At 43.8% G+C, this 17,584-nt stretch overlaps 1 protein-coding gene and 1 long non-coding RNA gene across 10 annotated transcripts in view; one reads left to right on the top strand and one right to left on the bottom strand.

The window, feature by feature from the left end:
* Positions 1–17,584, bottom strand: part of LOC120401102 — a 48,862-nt gene that overhangs the window by 8,291 nt on the left and 22,987 nt on the right. The window lies entirely within an intron of this gene.
* The window catches only part of STARD13 (StAR related lipid transfer domain containing 13), a 480,039-nt gene that overhangs the window by 453,779 nt on the left and 8,676 nt on the right, over positions 1–17,584 (top strand). For all 9 annotated transcript variants that reach the window (XM_039530647.1, XM_039530680.1, XM_039530670.1 and 6 more), the window contains 5 exons: positions 2,891–3,089; positions 7,611–7,818; positions 9,337–9,451; positions 10,211–10,432; positions 13,893–14,110. In XM_039530647.1, coding sequence (XP_039386581.1) covers positions 2,891–3,089; positions 7,611–7,818; positions 9,337–9,451; positions 10,211–10,432; positions 13,893–14,110 — 962 coding nt within the window. The remainder of the gene's footprint in view (positions 1–2,890; positions 3,090–7,610; positions 7,819–9,336; positions 9,452–10,210; positions 10,433–13,892; positions 14,111–17,584) is intronic.

Raw genomic sequence — 17,584 nt, 5'->3', positions numbered from 1 at the left:
TCCAGACTGTGAACATTTAAAAACATATTTGTGCAGAGACTTTCGCCCAAACCCAGATATAGGATTTCAAATGTTCAGTTAATTCAGCTTTTGCACTTGACACCTCCTCTCCTTATCCCATCTAATTCAGAATCAGCTAATGCCTGCCCATTGGCTTCATTAGAGACCTAAGCAGCTTCCAGCACCTCCCTGTACAATGCATGTAGGGAGCTAGCCTAGAGCCCTGCGCTTCTGGGTCTGCCACTGTACGTACCTAACAGAGTTGCAGTTGTTTATATATATGTATAAATTGTAAAGTATGGCCATGGGCACTTGAGATAGTTATGACTGTTCTGAGATGAAGTAAGGAAATTCAGGCCTTTAAGGATTGAACATGATTATTCAGATACAACCCTGATAAAGAGAAGTCTCTGTGTCTTTCTTTGTTGGCTGAGCTTTTTTTTCTATCCTACATCAACTGTGCACTTGCAGAATAGACTATCCACAGCACATGAAGAAAATAGAGAGAGTGGGATAAATTAATCTCTGGTGTAAATCCGTCCGTGTGTTTATGGATCTCTTGTAGTTACAGGATACATCTCTAATACTGTGGAAGAGATCCTGAAACACCTGCTTTTATGAAACCAAGAACTACCCCCTCTTGATGAATTAAGCATTTTTCCAAAGAAAGGGAAATAGAAGTAACATCATTACACAATAGTAGAGATTAGCAGTAACTGGATGTCAGGCACCAGGAGATAGTTTTGATGAAATTTGATGTCTGACCTCTGATTCTAACATAACTGTGAATTTTTAAAGGTTGTTTATGCCAGCAAGGAGCCTTTGCCCCAAACACAGATGTTTTGCTTCACATTTGTCCAGCACGCTCCAGAGTTTTATACTTTTAACAGAAACAATTGTGGCCATGAGTCTAGTATATTCAATACACCAGGCTAGGGGAGCATTCAAAAGGGAGAGAAGAAATGATGGACAATCCAGATAAAAAGAGCCAGTCACTTCCTTGTATTTCATTGTCAGATCTAAAGGCAGCTTTATCTCTGAATATAAACATAATCCACCAATGTGCACACAATGCAGATTTCAGTTCTGTAATTTCTATATATTAGTTTAGGTTGCAAACATCACTGACATAACTCACTTATATAACTTTTCCTAGACATAACAGAAAAATCTCAAAGCCGCTATTTGCAATCTGACCAGGGGCGGCTCTACCTTTTTGGCCGCCCCAAGCAGTCATGCGCGGGAGGCGCCCCGGAGCCGCAGGAGCAGCGGACCTCCCGCGGGCATGACTGCAGAGGGACCGCTGGTCCCGCGTGGCTCGGCTGGACCTCCCGCGGGTTCGCGGGTCCGGCGGCTCCGCTTGAGCTGCCGCAGTCATGCCTGCGGGAGGTCCAGCCGAGCCGCGGGACGAGCGCCCCCTCCGCAGTCATGCCTGCGGCAGGTCCAGTCGTCCCGGGGTTCCGGTGGCCCTCCCGCAGGCATGACTGCGGCAGGTCCGCCGGCCCAGCCTGCCGCCCCCCCCCCCCCCCCCCGGCTGCAGGGGACGGGCCGCTCCTCGGCTCGCAGCGGCAGGATGAGCTGGGGCCCCAGCCTTTTGCCGCCCCCTAGATTTTGCCGCCCTAGGCACCAGCTTGTTTTGCTGGTGCCTAGAGCCGCCCCTGAATCTGACACTGTATTCTACTAACAAAGTAATACACAGCATGCACAGAACTACATACAGTTTAATTTACGAAAGCCACATCATCTCTATATTAATCATCAAAACATTTCAGTATATGACCATTGAACATGGAAGGACTTCAAGAGCATCCATTATTTGTTCAGGATGAGGATAGCTACGTGGGCCTTGGAATGGAGGCTGCAAAGATGAGCATAGGATATTGCATGACTGAACTGCATATTTAGTTCCTTTCATGGTTGGAGTTGGTGGGATATGCAGTCCAGTAACCTTGACTCCAAGTTAACAAGACAAATATAACTACCTATACACAACAGGCAAAGAGGAAGCAAGCTTTATAATTTAAAGCCCAAATATGCCCACTTTATTCTTTTTATAGATTTTCTCAGTATTTCACCTCTTCTCCTATAAACTGAAGAAAAACAACAGGAATACTTCCCAAATGGAACAACAGAAATTCACTTGGGAATAAATATGTGGTTCATGCTCAGGAATTCACCTCAGGGGAATTCCACTTCCGAGAACTACTGTAAAAGGACAGCACTGCTGTGAAGGCACTAACAGCACTCATTTTAAGAATTACCACTTCCTTCAGAATAGAAAACAAACAAGATAAAAATGTATCTTAGTGTCTCTACACAAATAATCCCTCTGCTTTGTAACTACTAGGTTTTTCAGTGGAATTTGAGGAAACTTCCGGGAGCAGAGAACAGGAAGGGGAAAAATAGATTTAGCATGTTAATCCTACCAGGATGTCCCAGTCTCTTGACACGTAGTATATTACTTAGCTGAAGATCCTGTTGTCTTGTTAATCTTCAAAATGATAAGCCAGATTCTCAACAAGGGTAAATCAGTGTATCTCCATTAAAGTCAACTAGTTATGCCAATTTACACCAGCTAAGGAACTGGGTCATAATTTTTAGGCAATGTTATACCCACATACCTTCTGACCTTTTGGTGTGTGATTTGGTATACTAGGGAAGAATTATTAGGTGTTATAGTCCTACAGCAAGAGTATGTAGCGGTTTATGATTTCTCTTGTGAACAAGTCTACTGGCATTTCCACTAATGTAAGAATCTTGCAGTTGCATGAAATCTTGTTATCTACAATAGTAAAACAAGTAACACGACTTCCTCAGTAAGCAAAGCCTCTTGTAAGAAATACTTGAAAAAAATGGCTGTTTAACCAACCCAACATGGCTCCTGATTTAGGTGGGTCTGTTTCGAAAATCAGGAGTGAAGTCCCGAATCCAGGCCCTTCGTCAGATGAACGAGAGCTCCCCTGAGAACGTCAGCTATGAAGACCAATCAGCCTACGATGTGGCAGATATGGTAAAGCAGTTTTTCAGGGACTTGCCAGAACCTCTTCTCACCAGTAAGCTAGGAGAAACCTTCCTCCATATCTATCAACGTAAGTAAAATGGTGGTTATTCTGAATGTTACCGAAGTGTCAACCATGGGCCTGATTCATTCAACTAACTTCAAAGGGTTTTGGCTCAGGCAAAATATGATTGGTGCTGTACACAGCACAAAATAAAGACAAAATAAAGACAGTCCCTGCTACTAGAGGCTTTGGCTGAGATTTTCAAAACTACCTAATGGGATTTGGGCACGCAGCTCCCTTGACTGTCATGGAAATTGGGTGTCCAAATCCCACATGCAGCTTTGAAAATCTCACCCTTCCAATCAAAAAGAAGCACACAGAGAAGATGAGATGCACAGGGAAAGCCAGAGGAGGAAATAACCTGAAACAGTTTATATTATAATATCATATTTTTAAAAAAAATTATTGACCCACTTCATCTTGGTAAAAGTCTTTGGAATGTGGAGAGGATGGCAATTTGGCCTTCAAAATGAGAATATTAACATGAAATGAATTTTCATGCGGATATAGCTTTTGAGGGTTTGCATTTTCATTATATCTACTAACATTTATATGCACTCTAGTATCATAGTTTAGAGCCCAAACTTAAGTCCTGTTAAGAGATCTAATAGGGGAAGAAAAGCTTAAGGGTTTTTTCTTTTAATTTCATTCCTCAGCAATGTCTGAACCTCAAACAGATCAGAAAGATATCAGTGCATGTGAGCCGGAAAGTGAAACTGACAATTCTAGTCTAATTGTCCAAATTAGGGGAGGAACCAAAAGTAAACAAACAGTGGAAATAGTGAAAAGTAAATTAACAACTTAAAATGTTCTGTTGTAGGAATTTCAGGTGATACTGAGAAGAGAGAAACCGTTTTAAAATACCATATGAGCCTAGACTTGTGACCTAATCATTGACCTATACTTCCTCTTTCTGCTTTCATTCCCAGAAGCTGCAGGGTCACACTGAACTTCAGGCACATTTCATAGCACTTTATAAAAAGCACCTGTAATTATTTGCACCAATAAAATTGCTCCCATAATTACTTGCATCACCAAAATAGCAGGCTAAGTAGAGGATATATCTAATTCCAGGGCCATATTTTATGTTCTCACATGACTCTTTAATAGAAGTATGTGTTCTAGCCATTGTTTGATGAAAACTGGGAATGCTCCTGTGTTAACACAGGAGGGGAGGCCAGCCAGCTGTCACATCTAAATGCCCACGTCTCTAAAAAGCATGTATGGTTTCAGAGTGTGGAAGCTCATATAAAACTACAAAACCAATTGAAAAAAATCTCCTTTTAGGATGTTGGTAGGCCTTGTAGGAGCTTCTGTTTTGGGGAAGTCAGATGTATTTTATTTATAACTAAAGCTGGCCCCGTAATACTCTAGTACAGCACATAGAGAAAAGATTTAAAGAAGGAAATTGTGATATTCCACTTTATGGATCAGCCTTTTACCATATTCTTTTGGTTAGGAAAATGACATTTATGAAAATGATAGTAAAGCCTCCATGTACAATATATATAGGGAATAAATGAATTCCAGGGCACAGTAAGGCTAAAGAGCTTAAGCCTGTACTGCTGGGAGAAGAAGAAATGGCTCTAGGAAGGATTTCTTTGAACTGTGTGAGTAACTTTAAGGACTTCAGTATGGATCTGTTTAAAACAAAGCAGTAACAGGGAAACAGGTGGGCTTTCCTACATATTGAGAAACAAAGTTTAGATTAAAAACATGTAGGATTTTTTCCTCTGTACATTCAACAACATTTATATTTCTCTGCTATAGGTAGTACTGGAAGAACCACACTTTCTGGATCAAAAAAATAAATAAAAATGAACAGTTACTTGAGTACCTGCGGTATCTCATAAAGTGTGGGGTTAAATCAGGGGTAGACGAACTACGGTCCAGGGCCTATCAGACCTTTTAATCCAGTCCTTGAGCTCCCATTGGGGAGCGGGGTTGGGGGCTCCCCTCGCTCTGCACATGCCATAGCTCTGCATGGCTCCCAGAAGCAGTGGCATGTCCCATCTCTGGCTCCTATGCGTAGAGGCAGCCAGGGGGCTCCATGTGCTGCCCCTACCCCAAGCGCCAGCTCCACAACTCCCATTGGCCGGGAACTGTGGCCAATGGGAGCTGCAGGGGTGGTGCCTGCGGACGGGACAGTGCGCAGAGCCACCTGGCCACACCTCCATGTAGGAGCCAGAGGGGAGACATACCACTATTTCCAGGAGTTGCTTGAGGTAAGTGCCGTCTGGAGCCTGTCCCCCTGCCACCCTCCTGCACCCCAACCCTCTGCCCCAGCCCTGATCCTCCTCCCACCCTCTGAAACCCTCAATCCCAGCCTGGAAAACCCTCCTGCACCCCAACCCCCTTATTCCCAGCCCAAAGTCTGCACCCCCAGCTGGAGCCCTCACCACCACCACCCTGCACCCCAACCCCTTGCCCTAGCCCAGAGCCACCTCCTGTACTCTGAATCCCGCAGCCCGGAGCCCCCTTCCCCACACCACAACCCCTGCCCCAGCCTGGAGCCCTACCCTGCACCCCAAACCCCTCATCCCCAGCCCCACCCTGGAACCTGCACCCCTAGCCCAGAGCCCATACCCCCTCCCACACCATAACCCCCTGCCTCAGCCAGGAGCCCCTTCCCATACTCCAAACCCCTCTGCTCCACACCCCACAGCCTCCTCCTGCACCCCAAACTCCTCATCCCTGGCCCCACCCCAGAGCCCACACCTCCACCCATAGCCCTCATCCTTCCGACATCCCAACCCCCAGCCCGGATACCCCTCCCGCACCCTGAATGCCTCATTTCTGGCCCCATCCCATAGCCTGCACCCCTAACCGGAGCCCTCATCCCCTCCCGCACCCCAACCCCCAATTTCATAAGCATCCATGGCCCACCATACAATTTCCATACCCCGATGTGGCCCTCAGGCCAAAAAGTTTGCCCACCCCTTATTTAACTTTGGGAATTTTTGTTCATATGCATGTAGTTTACGTCATCACCAAAACTGAGGTTCGGAAGGATTATTTTCCCCATGACATACTGACAAGAACTTGAGGAGCTGGGACACTGCTGATATATCCAGAATGGTTGATTTCTGTGATTGCAGCGGGATGGGCATATCACAGTTCAGACTGTGCTCAGTTACCCTATACTTGGCATAGCAGTGGTTTATGTTACTCTGCTTAACCAAAACGCCCATTTAACTGAAGTGGCGTCCCTCAAGGTTGTATTGCATTCTTCATTATGTGCCAGAATCCAGTGGAGGGAGGGATGAGGCAGTAGCGTAGCTGGCGGGATTCAGCGGAAGCAGCTGCTTCCCCTCAGGCCGGCAGGCACGGAAGCGGCGCCTGCCGGCCGGCGCTGCCAGCCACACAGCCACAGGAGCCGCGGGGCGGCAGCGGCAGCGGCAGCTCGGCGTGGATGCGGTGCCTGCCGGCTGGTGCTGCCCACCACACTGCCAGAGGAGCCGTGGGGCGGCAGGCCGGCGCGGAAGCTGCGCCTGCCGGCCGGTGCAGACACAGCCAAGCGCTGGGACAGGAGCCGGGGACAGGCGGCAGCACAGGAGGGAAGGTGAGGGGGGGGTAGTTTCCGGTCTGGGGGCATGGCCAGAGGGGGAGCCAAGGGGGCGTGGCCAGAGGGGGAGCCAAGGGGGGTCTTTTTTATGTTTTTTGCTCCCCCTACACTGAAAACCTGGCTATGCCACTGGGATAAGGGAAACATTGCACAGACTTAGCAAAGATTCCTCTGAGTTTTCTGAAGGTTTCCTGTGTCCCTTACCACCTCTAGAAAGTCAGGGTTGTACTATATCAATTTACCATTTTTTGTCTGAAACCTTTTAAAATAAAGTGGTTGCATGAGCTTTCCAAGAGACAGAACTTAATAGCTTGCTGTTACATCAATGGTAACTCAGGCTTTGCTTTTCTTTCATAGGGTTATATATAATGTATTAAACACCCAAAGGAGTTCTCTTAATCCAACCTGAGGAAACTTATGGTAGCTTTAAAAATAATTCTGTCCAAGATGCTATTCAAGCATATCCATTACTACTTTCATTAAACTCTTCCTAGGTTCAGGACATAAGTGCAAGCATTTCCCCAAGCATTCCTAATGCTTTTTGAACTGCTCTCCCAAGGGCAGAAAAAGCATAGAAAATAGCATTTAATGCTATGGCACTCACATCATAAACTCTAAATGAAGTACGGTCTCCTTCTTAGAGACCCACCTCCTCAGGGACAGAGAAGGGTAGTAAAATTGGTTAGACAGGCGATGCAGTATGGAAAGATAAAAAATATAATAGCACTTAAAAGTTTGGACTCAGTCCTCCTTAGTACAGGTCGGTATTCACTTTCCAAAATGTGGAAGAGTAGGAGCGAGCAAGCTCAGAATATGTAAGAAAGAAAAGCTCAGGTTTTCATAGTCTGACATTTAAAAGGTGTTTTCCCCGTCCAAAAAAAGTAGTCACCACAGTGTGAGTTTCTGTGTTCACTTTATTACGTTCCAGTGTCTTTACATGATGTTATGATTAACCCCATTGAATGACACTTGATTTTCCTCAGATGTTCCCAAAGAGCAGAGACTTCAGGCCTTGCAGGCAGCCATCATGTTGATGTCAGATGAAAACAGGGAGGTTTTGCAGACTCTGCTGTGTTTCCTGAATGATGTCTCCTCTGTAGAAGAGAATCAAATGACTCCGATGAATGTAGCTGTGTGTCTGGCCCCTTCCCTTTTCCACCTTAATATATTAAAGAAGGAAAGCTCACCAAGGTAAGTAATTGTCTTGGCTGTCCCCTTATCTTTTACAGAAAGGGCTGGAATTTAAAACTTAAATAATATTGTATTAACATGATACTTTTGATGTTTAGACCAACATTTGGGGTGAGATTTTCAAAGGCGACTGTTGACTATCGCACCCCAAGATTTGGGCATGCATTCTTTGAGAAGGCATTACAGAGCCAAAAGGGCATTTACACACAGAAAAAGTCATTTAATTCTTGCACAAGTAAATGCCTATTTTCATCTCTAAATTCAATGTGTGTGTGAGTATGTTTTGTAGGGGTAGTTTTGTCTTTTGAAGGCATCAAGCCTGATTCTGCTGCCATTGGCGTCAATGGGACTGTAGACGTGCCCTTCCTTGCTCTTGGTACAAATCAGTCAGAGACCAGTCCTTTGCAAACCCCAGTGCTTTTTATTTCCCTGTGTGCGTTTCCACCACCACCTATATACAGTTCTGTACACTTCAATATTACTCAGGTAGCCACCTGGGGAACAGCTAGTTCCTGCAGCGAGGTGGGAACAGCAATCCCTACCTCCTCCCTTTCCTGTCCCTTCCTGCTAGCTTTATAGGCCTCCTCCCCATAAAGCTCACAGGTGATTACCTTGCAGCCCTTTAATGAGCCACACACTGCCAGCTCCAATTACTTCCCCTTTTTGGGAGCTGAGCTAGCAGGGGCTGGTTCAGTGCCTCTGAGGCCAGCACCCTGTTACAGACTTTTGCCATTGACTTCAGTGTGGAGAAGATAGGTCCACAGTTTTGTGGGCATGGCTTTTAACAAGCACGTTTTCAGGGCATGGTACAAGGTTGCAGACACACAATTCCTGTCAAAGTCAATGGGTATGTTCTGGCTTAAATCCTGCGCAACCTTCACCCAAATCATTATTAAAGAGGCATCATGGGAAGAAGGGATACGCACGGAACGCTTGTGTGCTAATCCCAGCTCTGCCAATGACTCACTTTGTGTATACTTGAATAGCATTCTGCTAACTGGAAAATTGAGCTCATTTCAGTCCATGTTCCTGTGGTTCATAATATGGTGAATATAGATTAAACAGGGCTTAGATCCATCCAAACATTGGTGGCCCATCTAAATGTCCCCTCTGCATTCCCTTCCCATCCCTGCCAAAGATCTTACTATGACCATATTTGGAATCTGTTCAGATATATGGGTCTGGAAAAGTCTCCTTGTAGCCAGTGCCTTGCCAAGCATTTTAAATGATGACAGGATAGAATACTGGGCATATTTGTTGAAGGTCTGTTGCAAAATGTATGATATGCAATGTATAACATCTTTAAATGTTCCTGCTTTTAACTTTGGCTTGAGAATATTTTAGGTAAACACTTTTCCTTTGGAATCAAAAAAAGGTTTTGTGTGGCCTGAATGATCTCTTAGAAATTTAAATTTAAAAAGGTTTTCTCTGTGGCTATGAGAACATTGTGCCATTACGTTTACTTTCATATTAAAAAGATCCAGCTCCTCTTACCTGAGACACTGAATTCAATTACAGAGTAATACAGAAAAAATATGCAACAGGAAAGCCAGATCAGAAGGACCTCAGTGAAAACCTGGCAGCTACTCAGGGACTTGCACACATGATAATAGAATGCAACAAACTTTTTGAGGTGAGTGGAAGACTCAGTATTATTCATGGAGGCCACTGTACATAAAAGAGCAGCCTTTGAAATATTTACAATTTAGACTTACATTTTCTCTCTCATTTTAGCTTAGAGGGCCATGGTTCCTAACTTATTTATAAGCTTGTTCATCTGAAGTTTATTTCTCATTTCTTTTTGACCGTCTCCTTCTACCTTTTCAGAGATGCAGATATTAGCAACATTAGTTTATGATCCTTCTGGGTTAACAAATTTTACTTTATAGTAAAATCTGTTGTTTTAACATTTAATTAGTTATATGTTTTAGTATCTTACTTTTTAAAAAAATCCAAAAGGGAGCTTACATATGTTGTTCTGTATGTAGTGTAACAAAGCTGTCGTTGCCTAGGATTACACAGTGATTCCTGAACTACATGCACTGGCACTTCCCATTTCAGGGATAGAACTTGTATCCTCCTGCTCCAAAAGTACATGCTAGTTTTCTTTGAGCTAAAGGAGAATCGCTATTAGCACTAAAGGGCCTTTGACGTACAATTGAACAGTCTGACACCATCCAGTAGAGAGCTGTGGTACATAGACACACTGGCTATTATCGTATCTTGATATCTCATGATTAACAGTAGGCAAAGATAGCAGTGGGTATCTGCTTTCATAGATTCATTGTGCTTGTGTACAGGATAATACATCATGCTAGAGAATGCTTCTCTTAAAGGGCAGTTCTCAAAATAAGCCTCTACCTCTAAGTTTTACCTGCTTTCTTTGGAGCAGGTCCCCCATGAGATGGCAACCCAGTCTCGGAACTCCTACGTGGAAGCTGAAGTGCACTGTCCAACAGTGGAGGAACTAGGAAAGCAAATGGGTGAAGAAGGAGGAAATTACCAAATGTACCTTGAAAGTCTGATGCAGAACCTTCAGAAAGAAGCAAAAGAGAAATTCAAAGGATGGGTCATCTGTTCTAGCATAGAGAACACGGACCTCGCCTACAAAAAGGTAATTTCAAGAGATGTGGAAGAATAAAAAACAAATTTAAAAAAAAATCTAATCTACCCATTTCTATCTATAGGTCCCATTGGTTCATTACATGGCTGAATAAATAAATGCCTTTACTATTTTTTAAGTCTTCTACTGGCAGGTAAATAATAATCTTGGAGGGGAGGGGGGGAAATCTGTTAAAACTTCCTATATAAATAAATAGTTAATAGAAATGTAACATGGCAGTGATCTATGTACAGGTCTGTCGCAACTTACGCGCATTTAACATGCGCAATTTTAGCTTTACGCTGTACGGCTGGAGTCTGGTGGGCATGGCCTCAAGCGGAAGAGGTGTGGCCTCAAGATTTAAAGGTCCTGGGGCACCAGTTGTGGCTGGGAGTCCCAGGGCCTTTAAATCACCCAGGGGGCTCCCAGCTGCAGAGGTGGCTGGTAGCCCCTGGGGCAAACTAAAGGGCCTGAGGCTCCAGCCACCGTGGAGCTCCAGGCCCTTTAAATGCCGGCCCCGGCCCATCTGCCAAAGCTACGGGTGGGATTTAAAGGGCTCCACCAGGCTTCCCGCCGCAGTGAAGCCCTTTAAATCCCACCCGCAGCTCTGGCGGCCGGGCCAGGGCGGCATTTAAAGCACTCCTCCGGGCTCCCCACTGCAGCGGGAAGCCTGGTGGAGCCCTTTAAAACCCGTCTGCAGCTCCAGGCTGGATTTAAAGGGCTTGGGGATGTAATTTTGTGTATACGGTTTTCGCTTTATGCACTAACCACGGAACAGAACCCCCGCGTAAGATAAGACTTGCCTGTATGATATTCCTGGAAGTGGGCACACAGAAGCCATAGTAAGGTCTCAACTAACAGGCAAAGGAAGTGATAAAGCAAACCGTGAAAAGATACAGAGAAGAAAATAGGAAAAATAGATTGTATTACTTGAGTGAATTGTTTGAGAAGGGGATGGGTAACTTTCCTGGCCTTCTGCTTCTCCTGCAAACAGGTCACTGGAACACAGTAGAGAAAGTTTTCTAAAGCTTGAGGAGATTTGGAAGGTGCGGGGAGGGGGCGAGGGGAACTTTGTTAATGTAGATACAGTATAGCTTCCTGCCTGTTCTACCAGGGTAGTCCTGCACAGTTGTTGTGAAAATGTTAGACCTATGATTTTAGGATAATTTTGTCACCACTCTATTCGGATGGAGGCTTTCCCCATTACAACCAGGGGAAGTTAATATTAACAAAGGGGAAGGAATGCAAGCCAAAATAGGGAAAAACAGGTTAAAGAATATTTAGATAAGATAGACATATTCAAGTTAGCAGGTCCTGATGAAATTCATTATAGAACACTTCAGAAATGAGCTGAAGCAATCTTGGAATCATTAGCAATTATCTTTGAGAACTCCTGGGGGATGGGTAAAGTCCCAGAAGACTTGAGAAGGGTAAACATAGTACTTGTCTCTAAAAGGGGGAACAAAGAGGACCTGGAGAATTATAGACCAGTCAGCCTAACAATCAGTTTGTGAGCATCCTAAGGAAAATAGGGTTATCAGGAATAACCTGCATGGATTTGTCAAGAACAAATCATACCAAACCAACTTAATTTCATTCTTTGACAGGGTTACCAGCCTAGTGGATGGGGGGAAGCATGACATAGTATATCTTGATTTTAGTGAGACTTTCGATGCAGTCCCACATGATGTTCTCATAAGCAAACTAGGGAAATGTGGTCTAGCTGAAATTACTATAAGGTGGATACACAACGGGTTGAAAGACTGTACTCAAAGAGTAGTTAACAACAGTTTGCTGTCAGACTGGGAGGGTGTATCTAGTGGGGTCCTACAGAGGTCAGTCCTAGGTCTAGTACTATTCAATAGTTTCATTAATAACTTGGATAGTGGAGTGGAGAGTGTGCTTTTAAAATTTGCAGATGACACCAAGCTGGGAGGGGTTGCAAGAACTTTTGGAGGACAGAATTAGAATTCAAGCTTACCTTGACAAATAGGAGAATTGGTCTGAAATCAACAAAACGAAATTCAGTAAAGACAAATGCACAACTACAAAATGGGGAATGACTGACTAGGTGGTAGTGCTGCTGAAAAGGACCAGGGGTTATAGAAGATCAAAAATTGAATATGAATCAACAATGTGATGCAGCTGCAAAAAAGGTTAATATCATTGTGGGCTATATTAAAATGAGTGTTGTATGTAAGACACGGAAGGTAATTGTCCCACTTTACTTGGCACTGGTGAGGCCTCATCTGGGTACTGTGTCCGATACTGGGTGCCACACTTTAGGAAGTATGTCAACAAATTGGAGAGAATCCTGAGGAGAGCAACCAAAATATTAAATAGTTGAAAAAACCTGACCTGTGAGGAAAAGTTAAAAGAGTGCATGTTTAGCTGTGAGAAAAGAAGACTGGGGTGGGGGCTGTTAAGGGCTGTTATAAAAAGGACTGTGATCAATTGTTCTCCGTCTCCACTGAAGGTAGAAAAATAAGTAATGGACTTTATCTGCAACAAGAGAGATTTAGGTTAGATATTAGGAAAACCTTTCTAAATATAAGGGTAGTTAAGCTTTGGAATAGACTTCCAAGGGAAACTGTGGAATCCGCATCATTGGAGGTTTTTAAAACAGGTTGGATAAACACCTGTCAGGGATGATCTAGGTTTATTTGATCCTGCCACAGCACGGGGGCTGTCCCTTCCAGCCCTGCCTTTCTATGATCTTGGGCTCTCTGTGGCTTTCTCCCCACTACGGTGCTGTATCAAATAACAGAACTCAAGGGCCAGTGAGCAGATTTTTTGCTATAAAAGCTATTTTCCTACTTTTGGGGCCCCAGAAAAAGGAACCTTTATCCATCCAGACACAAGAATGAGTCATCATGTCAATTACTCTTGAAAACTCTGGTTAATGCAACTCCACTGATTAGCCAAAAGGGCAAATCCTCTGTACACAGCAGCACCTCTGATTGCGCAAGTGTTTCAGATTGAACATGGGACTCTTTCAGGGCAATCAGAGTTTCAGGTGCTGGGCTAAGAAATCAGTCTTATTCTAATCATGTTGTATATCACCTATCCTTTCTTCAGTCCCTTTTACCAGCTATTTTTCAAAAATTCTATGACTTCTTCAGGGAAAATCCCATGTTCTACTTAATATCTTTGAGGTAGGAACTTTGGAACAAATTGGCATCTCAGTCCCACCAATATAAATAGAGTAATGCCAGTGCTATTGAAGGATCTAATCCAGATTTATATTGGTGCGAGAACAGAATTTAACCTACTGTCTCATTTTTCTGTTGTGTCAGCACATGTATATTTCTATATAAACAAATAATATTGAACATGCCTGTAAATATAAATGCTGTGAAACTTCATCTTAAACTTGAGCTCTGAGTCCTCACCGGAAATTCTTTAATCATTCCACACCGAGAACATATTCATAGCTCCAGCATTTCCATTTTTTCTTTATTGTTTACTCAAGGTTGGAGATGGCAACCCACTCAGGCTTTGGAAAGCTTCAGTGGAAGTTGAAGCCCCCCCATCAGTTGTACTGAATCGAGTTGTAAGAGAACGTCACCTTTGGGATGAGGACTTCTTGCAATGGAAGGTCGTAGAAACTCTGGATAAGCAAACAGAAATCTACCAGTATGTATTGAACAGCATGGCACCCCATCCTGGCAGAGACTTTGTAGTTCTAAGGTAAACTTTCTAAAGGCACTCTTCTAGCTTCTTCTCCACAAGGAGTTTCTGTTATTAGAAAGATCTGGTCTTATATAGCTTTCTCCTTAACATTTATTCACTAAGTATACTATGTCATCTACATATAGGCTGTAATATTTTATTTCTCAAAGTGAATTTAAAACTATGCACTTAGAGCATACTGATCTTTTCCTCAATGACATTTGAGCAACAGTCTTGCAAAACCCATGTATTAGAACATAAATATTATTCATTCCTTAGGACAGATGCCTGATAATAGCTGCTCTCAAAATAATGCAGATATAACCAGGGCCGGCTCTGGCTTTTTTGCCGCCCCAAGCAAAAAAAAGCGGGGGAGGTCCCGCCGGAGCGGCAAAGTAGGGGGAAAAAACCCATAGCGCGGCCAGAGCGGCAAAGCGGGGTGGGGGGGACAAAAACACTGCGCGGCTGAAACAGCAAAGCTGGGGGGGGGGAAACCTGCAGCACAGCCGGAGCGGTAAATGGGGGGGGGGACAAAAAACAAAAAAAAGGCACGGCTGGAGCGGCAAAGAGGTGAAAAAAAAACCTGTGGGGCGGCTGGAGCGGCAAAGCAGGGGGTGGGACATGGCGTGACTGAAGCAGCGAAGCAGGGAAGGGGCAGGAACAGCGCAGGGGAAAAAACAAAACATAAAAACCCTACAGGGCAGCCGGAGCCAGGGTGCAGGGGGACTCCCTGTGCTGCAGAGTGTGCGCCTGGTCTAGTGGGGGGGGAGAGAGAGAAGGGGGGCGGCCAGGGCTTCAGCGGGGTGCTCACCTGGTGGCCCCGACTACTGCGCCGGCTGCTGGGAGGGCTCTGCGCTGCTCCGGTCAGCGGGGAGGGAAGGACGCGGGCTGCCCTGCCGAGTTTGCTGCCAGAGCAGGGGGGAAAAAAGGGGGGCCATGCCACCGTAGGATTGGGCGGAAGCCGCCCCCTAGAATCTGCCGCCCCAAGCATGAGCTTGCTCAGCTGGTGTCTGGAGCCGGCCCTGGATATAACCCAACTGTTTTTTCTCCTGCTTTTGCCATGCTGTTTGGAGAATGGTGGATCTCTCATTTTGCTTGAGTTTGACGAGTCAGCTATTTAGTAGAAAAAATGCTAATACATTTAAGTTAAGGTTACTAGATAACATTTAAAGTTGGAACATTTGTAGACCAAGAAATGCTACCATTTTTAAAAAAAAGCTAAATATTTAAAAGTATGGAAATGAACTATCAATGGAAGGTAGATCCATATTCATATATCCTCCCTGTTCATGCAGTGTCTCAAATAATTGTGTATGTGTAAATTAGCTCATTGGACATCCCAAAAACAGCCTTAACTCTGCTCATACACAACCTATAAACAAGAAATCCTCTTAAATGCACCTGCCCTTTGAAACATTAATGGTTGGTTCTTGGCCCACTCATCAGGGCAAAAAACTGGAATGGTGTGTAGAAAGATTTCAGCGACAGAAGAGCTGTCCCTAACTCAGCCAGCAGCTGTTGAATGTTTCCTTTTGATTGATTGTGTGCATTATTGTTCTGGGCCTCTGCTTTCTCTTATTGGAATGATATGCCACTGAAATGATATGCAGTTTTGACAAAGGAAATGATCCAGCAAATCAGAATTGCATTAGGGAGAAAAATGATGGAAGGTAATAGAAGAGCCCAATGAAATATAATTATATCAATATATCCCTTTTATTGTTAACTTTTGTATTCTGTCAGAGAATAACAACTTGCAGACATTATCGTTATAAAGGAAAGAACTACTGGAATTCCTAAGAGAAGTTTTAAAATACTTTCTGTAATTTCTTTCTGATCAGAAAATATTAGACTGTACATTACACATTTTCCTTTGCCTGCTCAAGATTTACTGTCTGGGCTAAATTCCTCCCTGGTATAACTCTATGAACTTCATTTCATTTACAGCAGAGATTAATTTGGGCCACTGTGGCGTTCCCTCCTTGACCCAAGAAGATTGCATAGCAGCAGTCAGGGAGGTTTTTAACCACCTTTATTCTGGGTCATATTATTTTCCTTTCAGTTCACCATACGTCACAGTGTTTTATGTTCCTGAAAAACCCACAATGCAGTCACATCCATCAAACAAAATCTTGAGAACAAGTTTTCGTTCTCGTCGTTAACCTAGCCAGGATGTCTCAGCAACACTATTGGATATCACTGACTGAAATATATATATATCATAAAAGAGAATCCTGGCTGGTTTATGATGCGCTGAAAACAGGTAGGAGAGACCAAGCAGTAGGCTTGTTGTTCACATCCTTTGATTTGAGTTGAGGCTGGAGCTATGTTAACCAATCAGATTGCCTGACCTAATTAATGCACCTTGATTGGCAGCAACTGAGTTCAGTGAAATTATTAACCTCTAGAGAAGTGAGTTATTCACTTTACAGGACTGCTAACTTCAATCTCGCCTTCAAAATGTTCTTTTTATGCTTTTTAAATTCAGAGCTATCATTGAAAGGTATCAAAATGTTTCAAAAAATGATAACTGGGATATGTGGAAGAATGCATATGTCTGACTTTACATTTTAGAATGAATGTGAGCCATAGAGGGAGGGAAATATTGATATACAGCAGGGCCGCCCAGAGTGGGGGGTAAGTGGGGCAATTTGCCCCAGGCCCTGGGCCCCACAGGGGCCCCCACGAGAGTTTTTCAGGGCCCCTGGAGCGGGGTCCTTCACTTGCTCTGGGGGCCCCAGAAAACTCTCGCGGGGCCCGGGCCCCCGGAGCTTCTTCCATCGAAGACCCCAGGCCCCCTGAATCCTCTGGGCAGTGCTGATATACAGTACTTTGCACTTATATAATACCTTTCGTCCGAGGATCTCAAGAGGCTCAACATTAATTGATCCTCACAAGTACTGTACTGCAATCTCTTTATTTGGAAGTTCAGGATTTTTTTTACATAACTGCACTCAAAACCCAAACAATGTAAAACTTTAGAGCCTACAAGTCCACTCAGTCCTACTCCATGTACAACCAATCACTAAGACAAACAAGTTTGTTTACATTAAGGGGAAATCATGCTGCCTGCGTCTTATTTACAATGTCACCTGAAAGTGAGCCAGACGTTTGCATGGCACTGTTGTAACCGGCATTGCAAGGTATTTACATGCCAGATATGTAAACATTTGTATGCCCCTTCGTTCTTCAATTTGTAGGTGTTAAAGTTTTACATTGTTTTGGTTTAGAGTGCAGTTATGTAACATAAACAAAATTCTAGATTTGTATGGTGCACTTTCACAATGAAGAGATAGCACTATAGTACTTGTATGAGGTGAATTGAAAATAATATTAATTTTGTTTATTTTATTTACAGTGCAGATATTTGTAATAAAAAATAATAAGTGAGCAGTGCACACTTTGTATTCTGTGTTGTAATTGAAATCAATATATTTGAATGTTTAAATAAACATCCAAAAATATTTATAATAAATGTAAATGGGTATTCTG

The sequence above is a fragment of the Mauremys reevesii genome, linkage group 1, assembly GCF_016161935.1.
Source record: "Mauremys reevesii isolate NIE-2019 linkage group 1, ASM1616193v1, whole genome shotgun sequence".
NCBI lineage: Eukaryota > Metazoa > Chordata > Testudines > Geoemydidae > Mauremys > Mauremys reevesii.
Note: the sequence above shows the minus strand (reverse complement) of the source record. Positions and strands in the feature narration are given on the sequence as shown.